General features: G+C 39.9%; 1 protein-coding gene across 2 annotated transcripts in view; it reads right to left on the bottom strand.

Annotated features, from left to right (window-relative positions):
• Nucleotides 1-25,462, bottom strand: part of NCOR1 (nuclear receptor corepressor 1) — a 55,931-nt gene that overhangs the window by 20,841 nt on the left and 9,628 nt on the right. For both annotated transcript variants that reach the window (XM_032130293.1, XM_032130292.1), the window contains exons 2-19: nt 21,726-21,903; nt 20,299-20,438; nt 18,615-18,810; nt 17,448-17,630; nt 15,447-15,560; nt 14,093-14,149; nt 13,598-13,650; nt 12,804-12,870; nt 12,237-12,409; nt 10,223-10,313; nt 9,525-9,703; nt 9,004-9,058; nt 8,280-8,381; nt 3,706-3,836; nt 3,001-3,218; nt 1,309-1,371; nt 821-960; nt 17-143 (exon numbers count right to left, since the gene is read on the bottom strand). In XM_032130293.1, coding sequence (XP_031986184.1) covers nt 17-143; nt 821-960; nt 1,309-1,371; nt 3,001-3,218; nt 3,706-3,836; nt 8,280-8,381; nt 9,004-9,058; nt 9,525-9,703; nt 10,223-10,313; nt 12,237-12,409; nt 12,804-12,870; nt 13,598-13,650; nt 14,093-14,149; nt 15,447-15,560; nt 17,448-17,630; nt 18,615-18,810; nt 20,299-20,438; nt 21,726-21,833 — 2,197 coding nt within the window. In that variant the 5' untranslated portion in view covers nt 21,834-21,903. The remainder of the gene's footprint in view (nt 1-16; nt 144-820; nt 961-1,308; nt 1,372-3,000; nt 3,219-3,705; nt 3,837-8,279; nt 8,382-9,003; nt 9,059-9,524; nt 9,704-10,222; nt 10,314-12,236; nt 12,410-12,803; nt 12,871-13,597; nt 13,651-14,092; nt 14,150-15,446; nt 15,561-17,447; nt 17,631-18,614; nt 18,811-20,298; nt 20,439-21,725; nt 21,904-25,462) is intronic.

Here is a 25,462-nt window from a genome sequence, read left to right as displayed (position 1 = left end):
TTCCCAGAAAAGTTACCTTCACTGTCTTCTGGGTTCTCTTCTTCATTGGATGCTTCAATATCTTCATCCTCCTGAGCTGACACAGTTGAAGCAACACTCTCACACTGTGACACATCTCGCTCCTCTCGGGGCCTTCGTGAAGACTGAGAGACACAGCATTGACAATGTAGTGAGAATTCACAGCTGTTACTGCCTTTTACTGCATTCCCATTTACCAGTCTGAGGTTGAAATGAAGGACAGAGAATCTCTGTTTAGCACAGTCAACAAGGGGACACTCTTTCAACTTCAGGCCAACTTTTGCTGCTCCTGACCAAAAACAAGTTTGGGAACAAACCACGGCATGTTTGGGGGACTACAGAACAACTGCAGCAAAAAGACCAGGATAGCACTGCAGCTTAGAGGATTTCAACACACAGAGTTCTACTTTAAATGCCCCCAAACCTTCACTTCCAGGACTTCCACCACCTCTCCTGCTCTGTTTGGTAAGGTCAGTGCTTGCTGTGTTTCAAGGAGCTGCTGTACATCTACAGCTGCTCATGCACTGGTGAGGAACGTGGCTTTCAGAGCGCTGAAGAACTCTTCAGGCTCGAGTGTTTTACCTGGTACAAAGCTTTCTGTTGCATTTCAAAGCAAGGAGTGGCTACTGTCACAGGTCAGTGAGTACCAGCCACCCTTTCTAGGAGATTTATGTCACAACAAAAAAACAGGTAGAAAAGGAAACAAGTGGAGATTGCAAAACAGCCTTAGTGAAGTGTGATGGATGACTTCAGAAAGATACGAGTTTTCCCCTGCAAAATATTCAATGTCCACAGCACTCACCTTCTGTTTGTGCTGTTGGAGGAGACTGTCCAGGTTGTGCCTCCTCTTGTAGTTGAAGTAGAAGTTCTTACACTGAGCTTCACTTTTTGTCCCAACCATTTTGGCAATTGCTGCCCAGTTTCGCCCATGTTCCACTAGACCTGGTCAAACATAAAAGAACCAGTATTTACTAGGAAGAGTAACTCAGCTATCCAAACCCCAGCAAATGGAACAACAATGCCTATGGGAGGGTAAGATAGGAAGTACTGCTGTCCAAACAGTTCTAAGTAACCCATAGGAAAAGAGTCAACATGAGTCTCAAAAATCATTTTGTCTCTTAAAGATGTTTGCTTTTTCTCTTTTTTCATTAAAAAACCAACAGCAATTTGCAAATTATTCAGCATAGTGTTGGTGAAAGTCACAGCAAATGTATTCAGTGATTCAGTAAATCCTTGAAGTTTTGTAAATGCAAGTATCCAGAAGGAAGTCAAAGGCTTTACAAGGTTTACCTTTCTTAGCAACTTCCATTTCTTCTTCTGTCCAGCGGGATGTCTCCACAGGCTCGGTAGAAGCTGCAAGAGAAACAAAGACACTGAGCAGAGGAAAGACCAGGACTCATTATCATGGCACCAATTATGCATCCCATAGTCAAGAAATCTATTTACATTTTGGCTGGCTCAGGTCACTGGGGAAAGCTCTCTTGTCAGAGGGAAGCAGTCAATCTCCATTAAACCAAGTCAGAGATAAAGAAGGAACCACCACAATCTCAGTAGAGAAAACTGTTCAAAACTATTCTGCCTACAAAACTGTGATTAACTGTCTGTCAAGGAACATTTGTAAGTAAGTTTGGTTTATTAATCACTAAAATTTTATTTTAAATGTCAGTAATTACCATCAGCTACTAAAAGCAGCAATCCAACATGTGATAAGCTAGTTCAGTGCTGTTAGTGGTGTCAAGAAATCTACTGTTCCTGCATTAACTGAGTCTCCAACTGGATAAATGGACAAAAAGAAAAGAAAACAAAAAAAACCCAGTAAGTGAAAGCAAGCAGGAAACTAAGTATGATTCAGTGCAAAGTGCTTTTCATTCACTCCTCTGGATTTTGTATCATCCTGTTTAAATTTCTGAACAGCGCTGAGCTGCACCAGCCTCCATTTCCTTTCCATAAAATCTGCCATTACACACAGCATGTAACAAAGACCCTGCAACAGCTTCCATTAACAAACCATAAAAGTAGGACACTATAAAGTATCTGATCCACTGAAAAGCTATTTCGGATTTTCTAGAAAACCCTGCAAAAATGGTTTAAAAATAAAACGCAAGAAAACAAAAGCAGAACCCACTATTGCTTCAGCCTTAAAAAACCAACTGCTTAAAAAACCCCACGGTATCAATGGAGCAAGAATGCTTCTCAGAATCTCTGCTGTTTTAAGTTACACAAGAACTGATGTTCCCACTTACTCTGTCCTTTATAGTCAGAACATCTGAGTAACAAAAGAGTTGTAACAAGTTCTAGAATAGCAGCTGCCTGTAACTACCCAGCTGAAGCACAAGCAGCAACAAATTTTGCCACAGCAGAGCACTGCAAGAAAAAAAACAACCTGCCCTGCCATCCTGGATAATTATTTACCAGCCACAAGATATTCTGGTATTTCTGCACCACCACAAATTAGGTCAGCCTTTTCCAAAATACACTCAGAGACTGCATCGTCTTTTTTAACCAAACCAGCCAAGAAAGTAACATTTTATTTTAAAAATGCCTCTTGCCATCTAATGCAGAAACAACAACAACTTGCTAAGATCTATTTCAGCTTATGAAGCTCCCTGAAGTACTCAAATACCAGGCCAATTATTTAACAACATCCTTCGTGAGCTGCAGCCTGTAAGTCAATCTGTGTCACAGGCATCTGGATCTCTGCAGACCCTGCAGAGAGGTCAGGGAGACAAGGTGTTATCACAGAAGGGCTGAACTGCCTTTTCTCCCCTCACATCATTCTAACAGTCAGCTGATTGCACGTGCACTATTCATGAAGTTACACTTGTGAAGTTTAACAGTTCCACACTGTCACAAAATTATAAACAATAAAGCTGGAATATTAAACAGGAAAACAGAAGTGCACTGCATGCCCGGCAACGGCTCCGTGTCAGTGAGGAGCCTACGAGCAGCTGGGGCCCTGGGAGTCCTGTAAATGCTACTCACAAGGTTCTGGTGGGGGTGGCAGAGGCGGTGGTGGTTCTTCAGTGGCTGCAGCTGCAGCAGCATTTGCTTGAGCAGCTTCATTTGTCATTGATCTTGTGATTCTGCCCTTACGCCGACCTTGGCTGTTGGCGGTTTTTCGGCCCCGAGGAGCCGCCTGCTCCCTTTCCTCTGTTTCTTCTGGTGCAACTTCAGTTTTGTCCTTTTCTTTGGTATTCTCTCTGGGAGTAGGTAAAATGTAATTCAGTCACATTCAGAGAGCCATTGTGAGCAGATACCCCTGAAAAATCAATGTACAACCTAACCCTAAGCCCCACAAACAAAACTCCATGAACCCAAAAGATGCCTTTAGTGAAACAGAATTCACTTATTGCCCACAACTTCCAGTTGCTAGAGAGTAACACAGATACATGATATTGTCAACTTCAAAGAAAATATGAATACTGTGCTAGAACATATGAGAAAAGCCCAAACTAACAAGATATGGAAATCATTACATGTGTAAAAAATAACCCCACTGCTTTTTCCACTGGTCTGATTAGCTCAGCAAGACAGAGAAATTTGTATGTCCAAAACAATTGTTTAATACACAAAAGAAATAGTTTTCAGTCCAGATTTCACTGGCAGGCTAATGCAAATCCTGTTCTGATCTTTGCCAAAACCTGCAATCTAGGGTGAATTAATGCATTTCAGTATGTATACACTTACTTAGATTCCTCCTTCTCATCCTTCTCCTCCTCATCTTTCTTTTCCTCCTCTTTTTTCTCTGATTTGTCTGATTTTTCCTCTTCTACCTTTTCTTCTACCTTTTCTTCTTGAGAAGGACGAGCAATTTGTTGCTGAAATGAAATGGGATTTAGATGATAACTTGATCACACAAAGGTGCAGCATCTTGTCCTCAGAGCAGCACAAAAACTGATGCTGCCTTACTTCCCACTTGATAACATTTTAAGTTACAGGCACTGCACAGTGGTCAGCATAAGAACAGAATATCTCTGCCTTATAAATTCCATGGAAGTATAGGAGGTTTCTGCAGCATGAGCGTGGATTGTGTACAATCCCACATTGGCTGCTGTGTGCCCCACTAAAAATGAGCAGCTATGTTTTAAAAGTGCTGAGCGAGACCTGCCCTGCGTAGCGAGGGTGTTGCTCCTCTCAAATTCTATTTTTTAACTTTGTGCATTTTATAGTGAAACATGATCTTACAACTGGGGAGCAGAAGGTCTTGTAGCATGAAAGTTACAACCAACTCCAAGTCACTTTCTCAAAACTTCCATTAGTATTTAAGAAATATAACTTAAAAAAATTTGGTTTGGAATTTCCAGTGGGTTTACAGAAAGAATTATTAAAAAACCAACTCTTTTCTCTACTGAAATGACAGTTTTACAAGCACAGTAAACACTGTGCTTGTCTCAAACAGATACCCAGAGTACACTTGGCAATTCATGGAAACACAAGGACAGAGAACTACAAGACAAAGACAGAGAATGATAAGATTGCTGTTCTAGCACTTCATGAACTCGGATTTTACAATCTACTGAAAAATTCCTCAAAAACAGGCTTTTCTTCTTCACAGAGGAAGGAACCTCCCTATGAGTGCAGCAGCAGGTGTCACTGTTTCACTAACAAAACTGAGGCTGGAGATAGTCACCAAACTGACTTGGTTTTGACATTTTAATACTGTAAACTGGAGCAGAAACCCTAAACACTAACCACTATCATCTGACTGCAAATTATTAGCAATTAAAGTGCTGATTATTGATTATGCAGACTTCCTTCAAGCAAGATGTCACAGACATGCTAATATAATTTATTTCCACCTTGCTAGATAGATTGACCTGAAAAGCAAGGAGTTAAAACTGCATTTTAAAACCCCCATAATTTAAAGAAAATTATTTTATATCTAATCTATTTAGAAAACAGTTGTTGAAAATCCTGTTCTTACCTGGCCAACTCAACATCACTTGGTTCTCTGTTTAAGCTGCATAATCAATGCATAAACACAAACCTTAAAGGAGTCGAAGCCTCGGTCAGCGACGTTCCTGCACATTCATGTGCTGATTAAAACTTTTACTGTCCACACAAGGGGATGGGCTTGAGCTCAGGGCACGGCTCAAAAGGACAAAACCCACCCCAGCAGCGACATCACACAACTCTTTAGCAGAGGCTGCCTGACCCAGCAACGTGTTTATTCCAGGAAATGGTGTCATTCTGCCACTTAAGCTGCCTGCAGCAGTGCTGCCCCTCTCACACAGCACCTTCTAATCTCCCCAGAGTCACCAGAGGTGATCCCCGTCACACACACGCGGCGAATTTCTGTCTGCTCACATCACTGGCCTCCCACCTGCTGCCCGGCCACAGGCTCCAGCCAGCCACACACACTGCAGGGACACAGCCAGCACCCACCACTGCCTGGCTACCAAATTCATTTAAAGCCTTGCTTAAAGAAACCTTCTGTCAACGAGTTATTTAAGGAATTCTCTGGAATCATAGAATCACAGGATGGTTTGGGTTTGAAGGGACCTTAAAGATCATCTAATTCCAAATCCCCTGCCATGGGCAGGGACACCTCCCACCAGACAGGTTGCTCCAAGCCCTGTCCTGAACACTTTCCAGGGATAGGGAAGTGAAAGCATCGTACAGCCATGGCTTTCTCTCAATTCTATGTTAAAAACTTGCTCTACATTTGACAAGCTTTGGTTTAAGACACACTTGTTCAGTTGCCTCTGTCTGGACAGTCTGGAACAGTTTAGGCAGCATTTTATAAAAAGCTCTTTCTAGACCTTTTTGAGGACAAACACATATCAGAATTTTATTAGCCTTGCATCTCTCCGCTTCACATCCTTGATCCAGCACTCAGCTTCTCTCAAGTGAAAGCCCCCACACTGAAACATGAGCCAAGTTGTGCTCACTGCATTCTCTGAAGGACTTCAACGTCGTTACCATGATTAATATCTCCTCTGCTGCAATATTCCACTTGCTTGCCTTCTAATTTACAAAAATATATGAACTATTAAGAGTTTAAGCTGAAGCACCTGTTATTGGCCTAAGCCCATCCTGGAGCACCTCATAAATCTTACATGACTCGTGTTTGCCAATCAGCAAGAAAGTTTCAAGTTGCTACTGAGAGATATGAAAAATATCAGCTTCAAACAAAGCTGGGGTACAGGAGGGGGAAGGGGTGAGCTGCTTTCTGCAACTGTAAGATAAAAGCTCTGGCAAGCCAGGCAGTTCAACCCTTTCAAGTTCTTTTTTTACTAGCTGTTATAGATGTTGCTAATTAATCATGAATAAAATTATAAATACAAATATGATTTTTGGCACCATATAGTTCCTTACTATTAACATGCTAACTGCAATACTTCTGAATTTAAACTTCCAGAAGTGGTAAAATTTCCCTTTCAGAGTGCTGAGAGTATTTCCTTGAGCTGGCAAGTCCAGCTCAACCCTCTCCAGAGCGTAAAACCTGGCACTTACTTGCATCCTTAACAGAGCACACATTAAGCCTGGACAGCAGTTGCCCAAAGTTTAGGGATCTGCTGTAGCACTTCATGTGGATCAAGAACCAGCAATTACGAAGTACAAAACTCTGCTACAATTCCAAGAGCAAGTAATCTGAGCTGGACAAACCTTCAGTGTTCCAACTGATGTATTCAGTTACTCACATATAAATCAGCACTCACAGGAGCAGTCACAAAGTCAGGCAGAGCACCTTGAGCTGAATTCACCAAGCAAATCCATGCCCCTGTGTGTCTAAGGCTGGAATGAAAACCTTTCTGGTCTATATACATTATCCAAGGAAAGCGACCATTTATGGACAGAAAAGTCCATCCAAGTTTTGAATTCTACCACTTCCAATATTCCAAAGTTTAACAACGTGGAAAAGACATTTAAATATACAGTAATGACTTCCTAAGTATCTTAGAATCTCCAGTTCCACTGCACTACAGCTAAGCCAGTTCTGTCTCCTCACCCCTTAGAACAGCACCTAGCAAAGATACCCCTCAACATGGGACACTTCCTGTGATCACACCAACCTCATTTTATAATGGCACAAGAAACAGAGTCACTCCAAATGGCAGCACTACCTCTGTTCAGTGTCCACAGTGATTGTCCACATTTGGACAATCCTGTTTATTTCCACCTTCTTTTCATTTGTCACACATCCAGACTTCAATTGCAATCCTTCCCCAATCACTACTCCAACAACAATAACCTTTCCTATTAAGAAGCATTATTAGGCTTAGAAATTCTAACAGAAATCCTGGCAAAATACAGGTTATTTCCAGTAATTTCTCCCATCAGAGCAGAAGTTCTATGAAATCCTGTGCACAGTGACAATGACCTTATCCTAAGCAATCCATCATTTGTGGGGTACAGACAAGGTACCCTCCCATGACAGGACTCTTCTTGTAGAACACCAGCCCATAATTCAAAAGGTTTAAGTACAACAGCACCACGGAAGCACAACCTGATGTCTGTTTCTACTGAACAGGATCCACTCAACAGTTGAATCCATTTGCAGCAATTTTATATTAAAAAAATACACTTACTGGGTCTCCTAGAAAACTTTCAGTATTTGTGTATTTCAGTGCATTTATTTATATTTACTGCATTTACTGTTTTGCAGAGCAGATTTGTGCAGCCCCAAAGTTCCAGGGTTATTTTGTTTTCCAATACCCACATTAATCCTGGTAGCCCAGCACATGTATTTATAAGCTTTTGGTACATAAAATGCTGTTCTTTTCCTTTCCAAAGACTTCCAAAGGAACACTTCCTGAATCAGCAGAATTTTCTATTCACATGCATTAAATTGGTCTCTTTCTTCTCGCTCTGAAGTTCCAGTTTGACTTCGAGCCTGACCACCAAATAAAGACCACTATTAATTTCTGCTTTTTGACAAACACTGACATTATGAACAGATTATACATTTTCCACTGCAAGTCACATGCTAAACCTAATTTCTCTTGGCTCCAACATAGGATTTAATGATGGATTCAGTCTCAATGTCTGTGGTGGGTCCTCAAAAAAAAAGAATTGTCATATTAAAACAAGTAATAAATGTGCAAAGGGAGAAGATATTACACAGAATTAAAACCAAACTAACCAACAACACCCTTGAGATCAGATCACTTAAATTTTAAAAGGGCAAGTATGCAACAAAGGAAAAATAATTCTTTCCCCTTTATGCCTGTAACATGTTGCTATCTCAGATGATGAAACAGTTGTAAGCATGAAGCAACAAAATAACAGTACCCAAGTGATGAATAAATTCAACATACCTGGTTTCTTCCTCTACGTTTACCATAATTCCTTCGCACAAGGGCTTTATAATTTTCATTTTTCTTGGTCAAATAATAATATAATACACAGTCAGGAACATTCTAAAGTGAAAAAAGCAGGAAAAAGTAGGCTTTACTCCTATTGAAAATATAAGATTTGAGTTTTTAATTTCTCTGAACACTTAAAACGATTCAAGCCCCCCAGACTAAAATAAAAAAGCTTCCATTTATTACAGTAAGTGTACACATTCAAGGTTCTGTTGTGTGTCTTAACAAATCCTAATTCTCCATTAATTCTTACATCAATTCTGCCAAATCAAATTCTAAAGACTAAAATTAATCCCAAAGACTGAGCTGGCAGTAGGCTCTCCCTGACTTGGAAGGTTTCTCTGGGTCAGCACAGCAGCTCAGCAGAGCCAAGGCTGTTCTTATCTATGGTTATAGTTATTATAGTTAAAGCTTACCTGCTTCAACAAGCAAACATTCAAACTAAATGAGGTGCCATTGTCTTTAATCCTTACCAATTGTGTCATTGCAATAATTTCTGTTGGCACACACTGATTGTGTTACTGATCAAGTATTATAAAATTCTGTTACAGTGATTACTTTTTTGGACTTGATTTTTTTTTTTTCAGGAAGACAAAATGATGCTGGGGCAAGTGACTTACATTTGGAAAGTTAGGGATCCCACCCTAGGCTCTATTTACATTAAAAAATGTCTTACCTTTCGTTCCAAGTAGGAAGCAATTAGACCAAAGTTCTTGGGATGCTGGACAAACCTTTCACAAATCAGAAATTATTTCAGTTTAACAACATTATCCATGATCAAACAAGCAAAATAATCCTGCACACAATCTGTTCCATCAGCAAGCCCTTCATTTACACGAGTGAAATTAGTCTAAAAAGCCCAGTTTTCACACTGTGCAAATTTAGAACTAAGCACTCAAAATTAACTGATAAATTTATGATCTGATAAAATGAGATCATATCTCTACTTTTCTCATTATACTGAAGTAACTAAAGGAACTAAGGTACTTCTGTGAGAACTTTGTATTTAAGGACTAAATGCATGTGAGCATACTCAGTTGAAAAATAAGTCTAAAACTTTTGCAATATTTATTACAGCCAACTAAGAACATTATCAAACATTACTGCGCAAAAGCTTCAGCATTCCTGATTTAGCTTTACATGATTGGGAAATTAACTGTCATTTCAATGTAATTAAAAGAAAAGAAAGGCCATTACTTCTCCTTAAAAATCTCTTTCTCGTGGTCTGTCCAGACGTTCATGAACTGCCTGTCTTTATAAACTTTCATGGGATCCTCCATCAGCCCGTTCATGTTAATGAACTTCACCCGTCTCTGTTCTGCATCGAACATCATGGGAGGGATGACAGAGAGCTGCCGCATTTGCTTCTCGTTATTCTACACAACAAAAGGAAAAGTAAAGAACACACAAAGTGTTGCTGCTGATGTTAACAGCTCTTGAATTACACAACTCTTAAAGCTCCACATTCACAGTCAGCTTGGGACTTGTTTTTGTACATGTCTTAACTCTTGCAGAAGTTGTCACTATCCCAGTGAACATTTACAGTCAGCTAAAGGAAACAGCGCCACAACTGCTGAAAAACCAAAATGATGGAGGGCTTGAGAAAAGGAGAGTTTTCACATGTTTGTTACAGCTGTAAAAAACTAGGTTGCAGCAAGCCTGCAATGAATAGCCACATGAGAAAAATCTAGGGCAGATACAATTAGAAAGCAAAACCCTCAAAAGAAAAGTATTTGGTAAGACTTGCTTCAAGCCACACTTCACACAGATTCTTTCCAAGAGAGAAGAGCTTTCTCTTATCACAGAAACAAACCCTCTGCAAGAGACCTTTCACTGCCAATGAAAGGATATTTATTGGCTGTGCTTCTACAGTGAAGTACAGGCACCAGCCTCACCTCCTGCTCAGAGAGTCCATCGATGATTTCTGAAATCTCATGTTCACTTCTAGCAATCGTTGCTGAAAGGCCAGCCCCTCTTTGGCCAACTCTGGGATGAGGAGAACACAGAGGGGAAAATGGATAAAGTGGGAATTAGCTCTATCTGCAGGTTTTGCACACCACAACAACCTTCAAAATTCCTTACAATGTTGTTGCCAGTCTCTCAAATCAGTTAGGACCAGTCGTTCTTAAGGAGAGTCAGAGCACAAACTTTGTCATGTCCTGCTTGGTTTTACAGTGAATTTGCAAAGCTCAGCAGAAAGGGCACAGAAAAAGGTGTTACCACCAATTCCACTGCAAAGTAGGTGCTTCAGATAAATGAATTTGCTTCTGCTGAGCATGAGAAATGTTCATCAGTGGCACAGAAATTATCACCTTAATTAGTACAACTGATACACCTTGAAAGAGCCTTTTATTTTTTTAAGAAAACCACACTAAATTTGCCTTTTATCAATTTGGTCAAGTTACTAATACAGCACTGAAACTTTTACAAAAGAAATTTTTCCACTTTTGAATTGATTGGGAGAGCTGTAATTTGGAAGAATTTTTCAGCTTGTGATCTTCACCCTCAGGAACATCATAACAATATACCACAGCATGTGGGTCAAAAAGCATTTCAGAGGTAAAAATCACTACTAAATGGAGAGACAAAATACCTCAAAGATTTTACTGAATTAATCCATTTGCACAAAATCTGAGGAAAAAACCTTTAGTATTTACATAGCAATAGTATTACAGCACAGCTATAGACAAAGAGGCCATTACATTAGAGAATGTAAATATAACATAGATGACCCTGTCCCCAGCAGTTTGCAATTACAAAGATATGATAGATTCTTCAAGGGAAAGCTTCTTATGTGTGAGTGCTGTTCTCCTTCTAACAGTTTACTTTCTTCTTTTCCTGATTCCACAAAATCTTGCAGCCTTCACAATGTATTGCAAACTCTCTGCTTTCCCCATGTTTTATGAAGAAAGGTGATGTAGGCAGATGGTTATAAGAGATGAGATTAAATCTTTATGGGGCTTGAACTCTCAAAGGTGTATTGAAATTATTTTGAACATCAGATAAACAGATTTCAACACTAAATCAAACTTGACCTAATTCTAATTTGAATCTTATCTATCTACCTACAGTACTGCAAGGTGAACTCTTAAATGAATTGCACTTCATTCCTTTTAAGACTCCTTGTAGTTTCCATCTAACAAATGTCTGATAGATTAAATAATAGGGCCTTAATTGTTGCACCTTGAATATTTTAAAATGCAAAAATGTCTGGAATAAAATTACCTGGCAAGTACAACAAAAGATCAGTCAAATTGTTAATTAAGAAGACAAATGGTTTTGGAGTGTGGGGGCTAATGAATACAGGGATCATGAAACACAGGAGTAACACAGACACCCAGTGACAGAAAAATACCAGAATAAATTAGAGTGTGTGCCCAAAATGAACAGGCTCATGTGAAGCTGATGCTCCAATTGTCTTCAGAACTCCACAAACACCTTACTGAGCAACTTAACTCTCCTTGGCTCACTGACACCACAACCTAAGCAGCCTTTGCTAATTGGCCCTTTTCCTGTGTTCCTTTTGGGAAATATGGGGTTTGATGGCAGATCTGAAAAGGGAGATAGGAAAGGAACCACGGGGACATCACCACAGCGGCCTGAGAGGACACCAAGGGATGAGACTGGCACAGCTGGAGGGGAGGGACAGGAAAGGGGACATATGACAATGGATAGATAAAGTCATGGAGATCCTTAGGATGGGAAGTGAAACATGAGCTCAGTGCCATGGAAACACAGAGAACAAATGGAAGAACATTTCACTTCATGACACAGTAAAATTCTTTTTAAAGCAAGAAGGTGATGAGCATAAAACTTAATCACTAAAATTAACCAATTTTATAATAAATAATTTTAAAACTTAAAACTGAAGAGATATTTTGCAGGAATATTTCAAATCTCCAGTAATACCTTTGGAATCTTTCCTGCTGTTCTCTCTGCTTCCGGATTTCTGGGAATTGTTTCTCATAGTACTCCCGTGTTTTGCTCTCCTTGGCTTTCCTGCGTGGATTATTTTCTATCCTGTCTACTTTCTTCTCCCATGCCTCCATCAGCTGATCATAACGTTGACAGATTTTCTGTTCCTGTTAAATTCCAAAAGCAAACCTTGAACTAAGCAAAATACACCAAGTGATCAGAACATGTCACATGGGCAGACTCCTGGAATGCACAGATTTTTCCTGCTCTAGTCCCTTCCATTATGAAGATAACTTATACCAAATTTTCAGCACAGAGGAAGTGAGGAAGTGGATATAAAAATGTAGATTTTGAATATTATACACTATTTTTTTGCTTTACACATCCCAGTGGTATTTGGTAATTGTCATTACTGCTTTCTAGAACTATCCCACCTTCTAGTACCACACTTGTGTTAGCCTGAGGTCTTATTTTTCTAATCACTACATTTGGGAATGCAAGACAAGGGTCCAGACAGGAAACCAGCCACATGCTGCTTTTAGAAAATCATGGTGCTCTTACCCGTTGTTTTCTTGCATGGTTCCTTCTTTTAAAGAATAGGATCAGCTTTTTCCTCATCACCTGGTTTCTGGGAAACAGAATTAGGGGAAAAAAGTGAACTATATAAGAATCAGGCGCTTCAAAACTACTCAAAACTCATCTCAATCCTAGAGGCCAGAGTTTCATTATGAGTAACAGTTTCAGGATAAAAAATAGGGTAAATTCCCAATGAAGTCCAGATAGCTAAATCACCTAATATTGTATTTTTTCAGAGAGGAGATTCTTGAAGCTGGCTGAAATAAGCAATTGAGACACAAAAGGTTCCCATTTCAAGGCAGGTGCTCTCCATTACCACAGGAGGGATAATATGCTAAAATGAGAACATTTGGTTTAAGCTATTATGCTTTTAGGGGGGAAAAGTCTTGGCAATTCAGCCCTAAAGTTAAGTTTTCCAATATATTGTTCAAGAAATAAGTACTTTGGAACTTCTATATGAATCTATTTGATGGAGTGGAGCAAGAATTACTTTTTTTAAGAGAAGCTTTTAAAGGACAGCCAGCTTAAGTTTTATTATTTATTTTTATCTTTAAATGAAGATGGAAAGCCAGGGCTTCCCTCTGCCTTCAGCACATATAATGCACATCTTGCAGAGCTATTTTACAACAAAGAAATCAGAAAGTTACATGGACAGGAAGCTTTTAATTATGGTTAGAACTCACACATCCTACTTGGAAATAACAGCAATGAAAAATGTGAGGGAATGTTTAAATCCAGATGCCCTGAATGGGACAATGACAGGGTATTAAAGCACTCACGTTTTGATGTTTTCATGGTAGACCTTGGTGTCTGATGGTTGGTTGTAAAGTGGCTGCAATTTTGGATGAGAAAGGAACACTTAGCACTTTGCAATGCATGGAACTCTAAAAGTGTATGCAACACATTTAACAATATTTTAGTATTCTGGCAACAGTGCACTTAATCTGAGATGCAGCAGAGCTGAAGGGACTAGAAGATATTCTGCACAAAGCATAGATTTCACTACTTAAAATTAGATTGTAACTACTTATGTATATAACAGTACTTCATTTCTTCATACTCCAACCTGTTCTCTCAAACAGATTCAAATCTTTTCAAAAATCACACTTTATGTGGCCAATGAACTCAATCAAGCCCCAACTCACCAGTGCATTTAAACACACATTTCTTCTATACATCATCACAGAACTGCAGCTGATCAGCACAACAGAATTAGAGCAACTGGCAACACAGGAAATAGAACAAAAGAAAAAAAGCAGAATTCCACAACTTACCAATTCAACTTTAGGACCAAGACCTTCAAAAATCTTGTGAGCTTCTTCTGCTTTTTTCTGCAAATAAGATTTTTTTTCATATAGTCTGAATAAATCCTCTGAAGTTCATGTCAAATCTGAACTCTGTGTTCTCTGCTAAACCCCTGCCTGACCATGTGAGATCCTTCTTAACCTACTTCTGCAATGTTGCCTCAGCAAATAAAGAAACCTGTACTTGAATTGTGCAGTTACGACTCTGATCTCCAAGTCTGGAAGCTGATAGAGCATAAAAGCAGAAACTGACCTCTGCAGTTCAAAACCAAAATGTAATAAGTAATACTGCAAATAATTACAAGGAGGAAGAAAGGTGTCCAATAAAATGAAGTATAATTAGCTTTGAAGAATGGAATAAAGGAACTAAAATTTTCCAATTGCCAAATCTGGGAGTGCGAATCCATGTGTACATAAACACACAAAGTCTGTCAAAGGTCCTTCATTCACACTAAGTGAAGACCACAAAATAATCCTGGCCCTTCCTTCCATGGAATGCTTGGGACGCAGCTCTGCTGTACAAAATCTAGTATTGTTTTCCAGGGGGGTTTTACCTCCTCAAATTAAAAAAAAAAATAGTCTGTTGTCATAGAAATTAGCTGTTCCTCTAAACTACAGAATAAAATTGGGAAATTAAACAAACACATACCACTCTCACAGAAGATCACAATACTTTCAAAATCCCCAGATATCTGACTCCCTTATCTCAAACTACCATGGGGAAAAAAAGGCAGGAAGCATTTTTGCTATTACTGTTGGCAATATCACTGAGCTCCTGGACTTTTCTCACCACTTAAACAACACAAGCTCATAATTTACCAATATATTACTTCTTAATATCTGTTCATTTATCCAAATCTTAAGTGCCAGAAGTCAGAGTTTATAAAGAAGGCACAAAATTCTACAACATACGCAGTTTTTTTTCCCTTCAGCTCATTTAAAAGTAGAGTCTTCAGCCAAGTTTGTCAGCTCATGTGAGGAATAGGGAACTCAAGATGAACTTCTGAGGCATTTTTCATATCACACACTTGAAAGGATATGTATGTGTGTGTTTATATATAATTCATGTATCTCAGCACAAGGCTCTAAGGATAAGACCCACAGCTCAGACTGCTTACAAGATACAAGGAAGATTCCTGTGATCGAGAATAAAAAGGTCATAAAAATGTCTTTCATTTAGAGAAGCAAACAAACAGTAAAAGAGGGGTGGGCAAATCAGTAAAACAGAAGTAAAATTTGCCCCATGGAAGTAAACGAAGACCTAAAGAATGTCAGCACTGTGGGTCAGTGAGAGCCCCCCCGGTGAGGTGCAGAGGACACTCACCCGATTCTCATCGTAAATGATCTGGACAATGCTGCGGTGCTTCTGCTCCACGGGAGGAGGGGACACAGGCCTCTCAGGCTCGGGAGGCTTAGCAGCTTCTTCTTCAAGTTGTTGCTAAGAGACCAAAGAAAGAAAATCAGCCATCCATGTTCCCCCCACCAGTAATTAGTCACCAGAGATAAAATACGCAGCTGATCAGTCAGCACTGCCTCTTATTTCGCTTTGCACTGACAAGGAATGAATGAAATGGTTTTAGTGCCCACAGGAACAATAACAAGACTATTTTTTGTACTACTGGTAATCCAAATTACCTGTTTACAAGACTCACCTGCCTTGAATCAGACTTATTTCAGTTTGACAGAGCCACGGTCACTTTGTAATTTATCATTATTTAACTTTAAACAAAAGTATCAACTTAGGAGAACAGTTACATCAGAGCTGCCTTCTCACAGTGGAAATAAACCAGAGCTGCCTTCCTGTACTGTAGATGTTCAAGTGTCACCATTACTGCTGCCTTATGGTTTCAAAAGGTACAAAAGTCCTTCCAGCACTCCACAGAGAACATCATTCTAAAGGTACTTCACAGCAAAAATAAACCACTCCACATGCATTAAAGTTCCAAGACTGTTACAATACCAAACAGGCAAAAAAAAGAAAATACCAAAACCAAAAAAAACCCACCCTGTAATCCTTTCCTAGCTACTACACTGCTGTGATTTACTTTCACATCAAATAAATCTGGTTCAGTGACATCTTCATTTTTCAAATATCCTTCACCCATGCCTGCCACAAACATACAGCAAAGAACTTGTGACACCAGGGATCCATCCTGCCTTGCAGTCCTGGCTAGAATGTGCTACATTGCTGTGCAAGAATTCCCTAAAATTTTAGCAGAATACCCTAAGACATGAGCTCAGTTATTTCAAGAGCAACTTTGTAGGTTTTTTTAAGTCAAATCACACACAAATGTGCACAAATGACCCTTCATAGATGAGATGCACAGTACTTGCTGATTTTGTGGAAAGGTGCACAGAGAGATAAGCATCATTAACACACAAACAGGTACTCAGTGACATCCTCTTTTGGTTTTCTGCTGGAGGTCACTTTACAGGTCATTAAAATTCAGACGTAATTAAATGTTTCCAGACCATAAAAACACACAGCTCCTGAGAGTTGTCCGTTTGTTATCCTGGACTTACAAGTTAACAAATCCTACAGTGTAACTCTCATTTCCTCCAGAGTTTAAACTAAAAAAAAGTAAAGTTGGCACTTTTTCTATCTGGATCTTTGAAAGTCAGAAAAGGAAAAGGAAACAAGGACTTTGTTTTTGTCAATGACTAACAGATGCCTCAACTGAAGGGTGGGTTTACTTGGCCACAACAGCTACAGGGAAAGTAACAACTTCTGCCAGCAAACATTTCCTTTGCTTCCAGTGGCTGAAGTGCAGTTCTCTGATGCAAAGCATAGCCACGACCATACAAAAAAAAAAAAAAAAGATATTTCCTCCTTTATTTCTCTGCTCTCTGTGTTTATTCACATCCCTCCTACTGCACTTTCCCACAAGGCTAACCTTAGCTCCAGATATTAGGATCTCTTGCCCTTGGGAAAGCAGATGATCCAGGGACTTTTGTACAAGCTCTGGTTTTGGAGATGCATGCAAGGGATTCTCCCCTTGCACAGACTGCAAAAGAAGAAAGATGATCCTCCCCTCAGCCAGCAGGCAGCTCTGAAGCTGAAATTACAGTCACAGTGCCCTTGTTTCACAGCAGTTTCAAATATAAACCCATCTGCTGCTGCTGTTCCTATGTGGCTTTCTCCTACTTTCAAAAATGCTTAAAACTATGTGATGTCCAACTTATTTAAAATAAAATCGTACACATAACCTTTCCTTTTTAACTTCTTCATCTGGTTCATATAACCAAAAAATTCACCACCACCAAAAGAAATTTTTCCACACCTCTTTCACTGGCAGAAGACAAGAGCAGTGTCTGCAATGCTTACTTGCTTTTTCTTCAGTTTCAGGATTTGCTGTTCCACTTTCGCAATTTCGCGATCTACGCGGTCCATGCTCTGGATCAATTCTTCCTTTGACAGCTTGGAAGGTGAAGCATTTTGGTCCTCCCCACAAGGCTGACCAGAAATTGGAGAAGATGGTCCCTCATGCTTTCCTCCAAAAGCTGGGTCCTTCCATGGGGACAGGAGATTAGGGGGGGGATAGAGAGAAATCAGTCATAACACAGGAATGAGTGCTCAGAAACCAAACAGCCAGGAATTAAAAACAATTTCCATTTATCTATAGCTCTGTTGAGAAGTCAGTTAAAGTTTTAATAATGCTCTAAATCTTTTAGAATTAACTGATAGCCTATTTATGATCCTGTAATTTCAAAGTCCACCTTTTAAAAAACCACCACACTGCAATATTTACCTTGAAAGCAAAGTAAGACCAAAATGCCTCCCTCTTAAAAATACATCTTCATAAATGTAAACAGTAACTTTTATTTTTAAAGGAAGGGTTACTTGACAGCCACTCCTCAATACTCTGCACCTATACTGAGGAGGATATTCTCAAATATAATCATGACTGGCTTGATAAAGCACATCAGGAGTTAGCTGTGGTTATAAACGTCAAGTTCTCTTGAATTTAGCTCTAATATTCAATATTTACAATAGAAAATACCCACCCTAAACTAGATTGTCCTAGATTTAGTCAAAATGGGACAGTGACAAGTATAATTAGTGTTATGTAAATAAGCAGATTCATTTCAAATGCTTAAAAGGGAATAGGGGGTGGAAGGAAGTACTTTGACTATTCAGTACCAATGTTAATTACAGGAAAAAATGGACTTGCATGCATTTGCCAGCAACTTTCAATTGAAAAGCAGAAATATTTCATGCACTATGCTATAATCATTTTACAACTGAGGTTTCAGTGATGTAAGAGAGTAGTGGCAACTCAGAATTCCAGTCTATTTACTGGGTTTGAGTCAGACTGTGTAAGAGAGTAACACTGACTCATGATCACAGCTTCTGATAATGTGTAAAAGTAAATCTTTGGGATTAAAGAAAGAACCCAAACAAACAAAAAAATTACCTAAGGGAAAAAAATTGATTAGCTCACTGCAACATAGAAAGTTAGACCTTCAGCACTGTAACAGAAAATGGCTTTACCTTCTTAATATCTGCAGATCTCAGCCCTTCCTGCAGAGGATGTACTAAAGGCAAGACAGTGGCTGCACTGACACGCTGGAAATGAGAATCAGACACTTGTTCAAGACGTGGTCGCTTAGATTCCAGTGAATCATGATCTGTCTGAGATGGACCTGGATGAAACTGCTGTTCATATCCAGTTCTCCTTTCCTGAGGCCTATACAGAAGAGATAAACTATTAAAATACACATTTTTGATACAAGAAAAATCCTTGACACTTTTCAATTTTAAAGAAGATGCAATTTGGTGAAGCTCCTTCTAAACAGTAAAGCAGATAAATACGTTTAAGTATGATCTTTAAAAACACAACAGTTAAAATCCATTGGAAAAGAGAAAGTGAACTTGAATCTCAAAGGCACTCCTATCATTACACAACCTTAAAGAAATTCAGCAGTGCTACAAGGATATTGTTCAAATCAAAGCTCTGATTCAAATTATAAACACACCAAAAATCCATGAGAAAAAGACAGTACTATATTCCACTGAAGATGGCCACAACAGCTCCATTATTTAGATTTTGTAGCCAAATAATTTTTAAATATACACAGAACGCTTGAGATGAGCCACGAGTCTGTTTGGAATTTGATCTCTACTAAAATTCTACTCTATGACAGAAGCAGTCATTGATTCAATCCATGAGTCATTTAAAGACTCCTCCTTCTCAGAAAAATGCTTAACAGTTATCACTTGCTGCTTCACACTGCAGTGCACAGGATGTCCATAAAAGACCCTCATGTGCTTCAACATCTTCCTATGAAGTGCTACTGAAGAGATGACAGCAGCAGTTTCCTGCAGTTTGCCAGAACTACCAAATAAGCTTCTACAAATTTACAGTGTGGGGAGGGGTGTGATTTACTACTGCTATAAACTCAATTTTGAGAACTCTAAAAGCTGCTGTGATTCTCAGCATTAAAACAGAGCCTTACTGACATTTTGCTGACACAAGAGGAAGGCAATATGGAAGCCCCAGATTTCACTATCATCAAGTTATTTCTGGGAATATCCTAATGAGATTTTAAGCCAAACCAGTATTTACATAACATTCATCATGGGTATTTGTTCAGAACCAGATTGGTCAGTTATAGCCAAAATAAACCTCCAGCAGTAATCCTGCATATAAAGTTGCTCCTAGCAGATATATTCACTAAGAGTCCAAGGCAAAAAGGGTTTTTACAAGCAGTGAGTGCAAGAAAAGAAGAGGTTGTTACAGGCATTAACACTTGCTTATGACTGTATACCAGCAGACTAATACACTATAGAATTGAGTGCACAAACCATATTTTAATCTCTCCCCTAAACAGAAGCATGTTCCTGCTAATTTACTACAATCCAGTTAATATTATTCTGATCTGTAGTGGGATTTTAATCTCCAGATTTGATGTTCAGAGAACATTCAATGTTCTTCAAATAAACGCCTGACACCGTGTGAAAACTTTCTTGTACCAGCAGTGACGATGCACATTGACCATCCCTCAACATCCCCCATGCAGTGACCCCTTTACTGGGAAGGAAGACACTGGCAAACTGGAAGCAAACTCCATCATCTGATTCACTGCTGCTGTCCACTCTCCGTGTCCTCAGGTAACCCCAGAGCAGCTGCATGCACAAGATCGGTGTTTGCACTCCTCCAGCTCAGCCTCCTCACCTGTCAGAGCCTGGGTGGAACTCGGAGAGCAGGGAGGGCCTGCGCCGGAGCTGCTGCTGCTGTTGCTGCTGCTGCTGCAGGAGCTGCGTTGCCTGACTGACTTCCAGGTGAGACGAGCGATAGTCGGGAACAGCAAATTCCTGAGGGAAACGTTTCTTGTGTTAATAGGAACAAGGGTAGAGACAGGACCAAAAGCATTCGGTGATCGTAATCATTTCCAAAGCTACTAAATACAGAGTAACACCGGATCAATGAAGCCTTATTCCAGCTCAAAAAATAACGTTTGCAAATGGCACTTCCGAGATTTCAATAAACTTGAAAGAGACTAAATATTTATACTAGGAATTCCACCTAATTTATTAACAACTGCTAACAAAACACAAATGAGTCAGCAGCAGATGAATAGCCTTTCAAAAATATCCTTTAAAATCAGTCTTGCACATCCAACTGCAACATGGTAAAACGAGAGCAACCTCGAGGCAATTTCTTTTGTTATCACCTCAAGACATTTTTATATCAGACACTATAAATCAGGACTAAGAGTCACACAAGATGCATCTTCCAATTGATACAATTTACAATCAAAGTGAGGTACAAGACTATTTATTTGTATATCTGTGTCATCAACCACTCGCTTTTAAAAATTATATGCAGCTGGCACTAAACCGAAGAAAAGCTCTACAAGACATGTAATAGATCATTACCCATGAGATTTCGTTTCCATAAATTATCTAAAAATAAACACAGAGCAAGCCAAAAAGCTTCAATTTTTGAATTTCCTTTTGCTAACATGGAAGTAGAGGAAAACATCCAAAGTATCTGCTGCAGGAGGAGAATTTCATTAAAATGAGGGAAACCTGAACTGTTGTAAAGCCAACAGTTTGTCCTCCACAGCCCACCACACCACAGAGCACAGGATGGCAGAATAAATGCTTGGCAGAAATGAGCAAGTACGATACCCTTAGAAATCCTTTACTCCCTTTCTGGCCAGCAGAACTCAGCTGGCAGCACTGGTATGGCTGCTTCAGAAAAAAAAAAATCAGTGTAACACAAGTTTTTACACATTCTCCACCTTGCACAGAATTTTGACAAGTATCTTAGAGAGATTCTAGCCCAATACTGCAACAGAAGTTTAGGAACAGAACCCCTACTGAATTTATTCAAACCATCAGAAACCAATGATAAAACGAGGACGTTTATATTAATAAAGGGCAAGGAGGGCAAAACAAAACAGAAGAAGCCCCCCCACAAGTATTTATTTAAGCAGACTGGCAGCAGCTCTCCCCAGCGGGGGCACATGGATGTGTTTCCAAACACGAATGACTGGTGTTACCCTCGTTCAAAAACCAGAAACAATCCCTTTTTGGCACAGCAAACACCTGAACTTCAGCCTGGCTAAGGCTGAGGCTCTCGGGTGTCCCCCTTACCTGCTGGTGGCGGGTGCTGGGGAAGGTGTACTGCACAGAGTGGGGCGGGTACCGGCTCTGCTCCGTGCTGAAAGCTCCTTGGTTCGGAGGGTAGCCTGAACTTGACATTATCAGGGAAGGAGTCTCCACAAAGCTGTGAGATCAAGACCAGCAAGCAATCATGTTTCTAGGAAACCGCCTAAAGGGAAAAAGATCGCTGATAAGCACTGAAGTACCAGATGTACTCACAATACATTACAGCCATAGTCACCTAAGCAAAACAACCATTACCAGTAAAAGCTTTTTCCTGATGTATTTATTTAATAGGTTACTTCAGTCTGAAACATGCTAACGGGTCTTAAATGGGCTCAAAATGAGACGTGTCAGCATTGTCTACACAAAGATTTGAGGATTATATTGTTGGAATACATCCTTTTACCAGTTACCAGTTGGGTTAGGAGAATTTGACAAGAAAAGTAGGTCACTTTAAATAAATGTTAAAGAGGTTATAATAGTCTATAGCTGGACTCTGCATTTACAGTAAATTTTCTTAGCACAACATGAAGTTCACTTCCATTTCTTCTACAAAGGTTTTGGATTCCATGAACTGTTGCTGACTTTCAGATTCAGGTAGTCTTAGGGCTGCACTCAGTGTCACCTACAGTTCATTAAATCCCAGTGCATTAGTCAGGCCCTGAATGCCATCACCATCCAACAGCAGCTTAACTCAAGTAGTCAGTAAAAAAGGCACTCACAAAGCAGAAAACCAGCTCAGCTTCAAATGCCAGCATAGTTTGGCTCCTACAGGATGCCAGAAACTGAATATACTACAAAGCCCTAAAACAATCCTGCTTAGTTGACAATCAATGACTACTTTGCATTCTCTAGCTGCAGATGGAGAGCAAACACTGAACTGCAAACTGACTGGGGGAAGATTTAAAATACTGAAGAAATCCAGACAAGTTCCCTATCAAAGTCTGAGCATGCCTGAGGCTGGGTATGGTTCCAGCTGCTGAAGATCCAAATAAACTGATTAAACCCTCCTTCCCCATCAGTGTTTTGAGCAGGTGAATTATGGCTCTAAGCAAAAAATTGGGACATAAATAGATTTTTAACAGAAAATAGTTTTCTCTGATAGCTCAAAAGATGTAATCCTTGGAGCCTACATATTAAATCCAGAATTCTATCAGATGTGGAACACATTCTCAACCTGTTGCCCAGAGACCAGCAGACATATCAGACCTTCAAATGAAGTAACTGTTGATCCCTGCCTCAATGGCTACATTTCAAAGCACATTAATCCACATCCTTTCACAAACATCACCTATAAAGTTATACTTCTGAACTGCATTTTCCATTATCAGTCAATAGACAAAATCAGCTCAGCAGATCTTGAAGTATATCTGGCATATTTTATCATTCCTGTTCTGGTCAGGGGATTTTTCCTCCTTAACTCTCCATCAAACAAAGCTTTATGTGTTGGACTCCCAGAATAATGAGGCAAATTTACACTTACCTCTTAAAGCTGATTTTCAGCTATGAAAAATCAAAGGAAAAAACAACAGTTTATCTTTCAAAGCAATACTACAGATCACTGGTAGTGTGCTTTATTGTACCTATAGATCTATTATAGTACCTATAATTCAAACCCAACTGACAAGCTCTAACAGAATGCTTCACCATTAACATTTATTATACTTCATCATTCACACTGCATTCATTAGAGTACAGCTTTACCTACTATGTGATGGTCTAATGGGTCTGAGTCATATGATTTCCATTTAATCAAGGCACAGTGTCAGAAAGCCAGCAAGTTCAGCTGCACACGTTGTGAGAGCAGAGAGCTACCCCTGAGCACCCCAATGTACCCCTAAACCCCAGCCACAGCCAAAAGAAAACCTCTAATTTTCCTTTCTTACATGGACTTTCACAGGAATTAAAGCTATGGCACACAGCTGTCAGCTCAATCCAATGTTTACTGATGTGATAACTACTCCTGTCACAGGCTGGTGCACATTCATCATTAAATGAACTGGCTCCATGGTATAAAGATGCTCAAACACTTTAAAGGTTATGAAAGTACAAATCTTAGTTTGATGAATTGCTGATGCCCCAACCTAGGCTCCCTCAGCAGCTTCATGTGCAGAGATCTGAAGAATCTGGGAATGCAGAGGGGATCAGGAGAGCAACCACTTGAAAATCACACACAAATATAGGTCAACTTCTGCATGATTCAAGGTCCTTTCTCGTTCTCTCTGTCAAGTTACATCTGCTCCTTATTTTCTCAATATTCAGTCAAACCCACAAGTTGATCATTAACCCAGGTGCTGAAAGTTCAAGCCATGCTCACTTTCTGTGATGCTATAAAAGCTATTTTCTCCATTCACAAGAACTGCAGTGGACAGAGTGTTAGGTTTGTGCTCATCTTGAAATCTTTCACAACCAACTGCAGTGAGAGCATCTGACCATCTCTCCAGATTCTGCACTGGACATGGAAAGATGAGAGAGAGGGCGTGGAGTACAAGAATGAACATCCTGCATCCATCCAAAAATGTCAACCTAAACCCCCTCATAACCCACAAGTTTTACATAATAGATAGGAAAACACTGAATCTGATGACTTTCCTACTGAAAGCTGCAAGTGTGATCATGTTCATAATGGAAATTGTTTTAAAAGGGAAACAAATGAAAGTTGCCAGCAGAGGAAGGCAACAAGGAGCCTATTCATGGTCAATATGAGAGGTGAGAAGCACAGAGAGGAAAAAAAAGAAAACATGAAGTTATCAGTGGTGGGGGACCATTCTTCCTCCTCCCTGAGGGAACTGGCAAAACAGCAGCAGAGATAAGGGGGTAACAGTAGAGGAGAACACATGGTCACATATTGGCAATTACAAGGTGTGGAGGGAACTAAAGGATGGGGATCCTGCATGGGATCTCATTTCTTTCAAGATAAAATCAACCCTGGAGTACAACACGTAAAATGACACTGAAGTACAATAGTCCCTCCCTCTAAGCCTCCTTTTCCTGTTACAGACACATCCACATGCCTGCACACTCTCCTGATTTGACCCCTCTACGTGCCCTTCAGACCCCCCCTTATCTCCCAGGCTCCTACAGCATGAGCTTGTTTATCCTCTCTGCAAGGGGAGGGAGAGATTTTTTCCACATTTTTGCCAGTAGAATTACCACCAATATTCTGCTCATCTCTCCCTGTCTTACTACCTTAATTCTGGAATTGTGGATGTAAGTGCTTGACTTGAACTCCTATTTCTCTGCAGGCAACCTTACGACCTGTCAGCCAAAAGCATCTGCCTCTCTCCCTTCAGCATCTGCTCACATGTTTGCAGCAGACACAGATTCCTCTTCATCAATCTAGTTCCTGGCCAGTGAGGGCAGTGCCAGCTTCCTGCTGTAACCTCTCCAATTTCCATACGTCCAGATTATGTTTAAATACAGCCATCCTTTTGCATAAAACTGTAACTGTGTGTGCAGACTGTAAACAACCTCATCCGGGCTTTCCTCCCTGCTGTATCCTTTCACTAATCATGACAAACCTCCTCTTGCTCTACCCAAAGCCAACCAGAATCCTCCTGTAAAGTTCCTCACTGTTTATTAACTCTCTCTGATCCTTGCACTGCTTCCCCCTCCTCTGCCAGAACAGAGGCTGCTCATCTTCATTTTCAGCATCCCTGATAAACTACAACACCAGAAATCAGCTTCCAACTCTGCTCAGTCAATGACAGCAAGATTCTATTTTT

This window comes from Corvus moneduloides, chromosome 20, assembly GCF_009650955.1.
Source record: "Corvus moneduloides isolate bCorMon1 chromosome 20, bCorMon1.pri, whole genome shotgun sequence".
In the NCBI taxonomy this organism is placed as follows: Eukaryota; Metazoa; Chordata; class Aves; order Passeriformes; family Corvidae; genus Corvus; species Corvus moneduloides.
The sequence above is the reverse complement of the archived record's forward strand: the minus strand, read 5'-3'. Positions and strand labels throughout refer to the sequence as shown.